Source organism: Aphanomyces invadans (assembly GCF_000520115.1).
Source record: "Aphanomyces invadans strain NJM9701 unplaced genomic scaffold supercont1.135, whole genome shotgun sequence".
Lineage (NCBI taxonomy): Eukaryota > Oomycota > Saprolegniomycetes > Saprolegniales > Verrucalvaceae > Aphanomyces > Aphanomyces invadans.
In genome coordinates this window covers 39983-43141 of record NW_008580280.1, presented here as the reverse complement: position 1 = coordinate 43141, position 3159 = coordinate 39983, and the positions used below count along the sequence as shown (strand labels likewise).

General features: G+C 49.2%; 1 protein-coding gene across 1 annotated transcript; it reads left to right on the top strand.

Annotated features, from left to right (window-relative positions):
• Positions 1 to 1973: 1973 nt before the first annotated feature.
• On the top strand, positions 1974 to 2405 carry H310_15030 (hypothetical protein; the record flags this gene model as incomplete). The annotated part of the gene is made up of 1 exon (XM_008883010.1): positions 1974 to 2405. The coding sequence occupies one exon, from the start codon at positions 1974 to 1976 to the stop codon at positions 2403 to 2405; it is 432 nt and encodes a 143-aa protein (XP_008881232.1).
• Between the last annotated feature and the right edge of the window lie 754 nt (positions 2406 to 3159).

Genomic DNA, 3159 nt, shown 5'->3' with positions numbered 1-3159 from the left:
CTCTTGAATGAGACACTAAAAAAATACAATAAAATTTTTGCAGCGTTTAGGTTGTTTTGAAGCTGAATACAAAAATCAAGACATGTCAATGGAGCTGTGCATAATTTAATCAAGTGAAAAAGTACCTCACAATTTTTGTGGAACGGAGTAGTATATTGCATTTAACTCTTCAACTGATGAAGACTGCGTTGTTATTGGACAAAATTTTGGAATTTCGACGTCGATGAGTGCTCACGACCAACCAGTTGCGACAAAGGCAAAAGTACTATTAGTACATTCACAACTAGTTAATACTTACAGTACAGGGAAGGGCGGAAATTCTTCCCCTGTGGTACTCGACCATAACTTTGGAAAAATAATACAATGGACGTCAAAATTATCCTCATGATATCAAAAATATTTTCCAATCGATGTCAATATTATCCACGTCTAAGCACATGACATGATTCAAATTGATCTTGCTATAGTCAAACAAACGCTAAACATGTTGTTATGATACGTAGTGTAATTACTATTATCCAAATGGTATTACGGTATTATCCATAAATGATCAACCTAGGTGCACATGAACTTTCGAATTTGCCTTCTGGTGCACAGGTGCACCCGTCTCAACTCGATTTTTCTGTGCTGCTATGCCCACTGCTTCCTCTCGTACTGTTTCCCGCGACAGCCCCCGCGATACTAGCCGCACCGCTGTCAACGACAACAATTCTCTCGCCATCCCACCTGTCGTCGCTGTTGCCTGCGCGGCTGAAGTTCGGTCTGATCTCACCACCAAAAACCGCTGGTAGAGTAGTAGGCAGTGGTCAATGTGCCATTGCCACGAGCCTCAATGCCCTCATTGGAGTTGGCGCCGGCGTAAGCGCGACCTCTATTGGTGCAGGTCCCTTGGATCTTTTAGCGGCTCAGCTTGACTCCCAGCCCTCCTCTGTGTGCTTGAGCTCGTCGTTAACTCAGCAATGGCCGGGGCAGTCGATGCTATCACCTCAGGCGATTCCTTGATATCCAGTGCATTGAAGGGTCCTGCGGAATCCTCTGGTCATGGTTCCATTGCTATCGCCCGTCAGGAAGCTTGGTAGAGTCGGCTTTGCTCGCTCCAAGAACGAGAAAACTGGCCAGAATCTCATGCTGCCCAGAAAACTGCTTCGTCAGACCTTCCCTGCGACAACGCGGAGCCTGCTTCGTCGAAACGTCTGCGGGCACACCCACCGTCAAGTTCACTAGATTTATCTATGGACAATGACATGGGTGTTCCCGTAGAAGCCGGTCAAGTCGGAAATGCTGGTCTGCCGGCTCTTTCTGCTGAATTTCTTGCCGCATCCGCTATACCCCCTTCTGTCCTTACCCAGTTGGATATTCCAGACAGCGCTTTGTTGAACTTACCTCCGTCCTCACTGGGATTGGATACATCTTCAACATAATACCGTCCGGAAACTCCCGCCCCCCTCAACCTGTCTGCAACCCCGCTGACCTGCGTCCGCAAAAACCGGCCATTGGCCGCACTTATGCGGGAGCTGCTTCTGCCACGAAGATCCCACCGCCGGATGTCGACACCTGGCGACGAGAATGGTACACTACCCTCCAACGCGCCGCAAGCGCTTTTCCTGAAGAATTAATTTTTCAAGAGCTGCAAGCTCCGCCTCAAGAACGTCGTGTTCTTGTTCCGACTTCCCCTGTGCCAAGGAAGACTCTCAAGAATTCTGGATCCCAGCAGCAAGCCTTACTCAAGCCTTTCCATTCGCGGTCATCATGTACTCGCTTTTTGAGTATTCTGACCCAGCTTGGCTTGCGGAAAGACTTCATTTGCTTGGCTTTGCCATGGTGCGTGGCAAGAAGTGCGCTTTTTCACCAACAACCTGGAATTGAGCAGACTTTTGCGCAACCTGGTCGTGAATATTTGTGCTTATGACCTCTTTAGTCACGCACCGTCCTTGGTTGGGCAATTTTATTTGGTTTAGCTCCACCGCGTGCCCATGGCCGTCACCCCTCTGGACGCTTTCAACTTTTTCGAAAACCGCGGTTGCTTTCTGGTTTCGGTCTTTCCCACGTTTCCGGCTGGAACTTTGCACTCCAACACGCTCAAGGTCATTTTCAGCTCCAAGCAAGGGTCTGGCTACCTTTCGTCTCATCACAAGGAAGATGAACCTCTTCGCGAGATTTGTTCAGCTGTCGATCAACCGACGTCATTTGTGGTGCATAAGATCTCAGCACTCAATGACTTGTGCCGCCCAGTCTCAATGGAAGCGGCGCAAAATTCCCGAGAGTCCAACCAAGGCAGCCATCCCGCACCGCAGCAACAAGCGCCAGCGGTGACTATGTCCCTTCCTACGTCCAAGGACCCTCCCTCATCTTGGCACAAGAAAATCAAGGCTCGACTTTTTCCTGTGCCGACTGAAGAGCCCTAACTTGAAGAAATTCAAGTTACTACCAAGATTGACTCTGCAAATGCGTCCCGACACTGGCGAATCGCTACGAGCTGCTCACCCTGGACGTCGACCAAGGAATAACCGACTACAACGGCAAGGTATTTATTAATCCCAAACTCTGGGGATTAGCACTAAGACACTAAGGCCGAATTTCAAGAAATTAGCCAAGCGTCTTGTCAACCCCCGTCATGTCGACAACATCTCCAAGGAAGATTGTATTTCGCTGAGAAGCGAATTTTGCAAGTCAACCCTTGACGACTTGCAATACGGCGACGAGTTTCTTGAAGCCATACAAGCACAACCTTCCTTTGTCCGACTTGCACTTGAAGACCCTCGCCTTACTGACATTTGGGTGTTATGCAAACTTAGCATGCACTATGCCGCCTACTTCGTCAAACAAGATCTGAAGTTTTTCAAGTCGCGGGAAAATGCCTTCCAATTGCGCAAATCCTTGAAGACTGGTGCTGCATGTTTGACGATGCGGCAGGAGACGCTGTCCCCTCCTACGGCCCTGTAGCGTCTCTGCAAGCAAAAACCGTCACAGTTCACGGCGCAAGACCGCATCCAGCTCGCCTTATGGGAGATATACGCGGTGGTGGCAGTTCCATCCGTGCATTTTGACCTTGTCAAGCTGGCGGCGGCAATTCAAGTCGAAGACCAGGTATCACAAGGCTGCTGCTGTAGTCTGGTGACAACCTTTTTGACTGGGTGTACAGAGAACGACAGTAAAAGT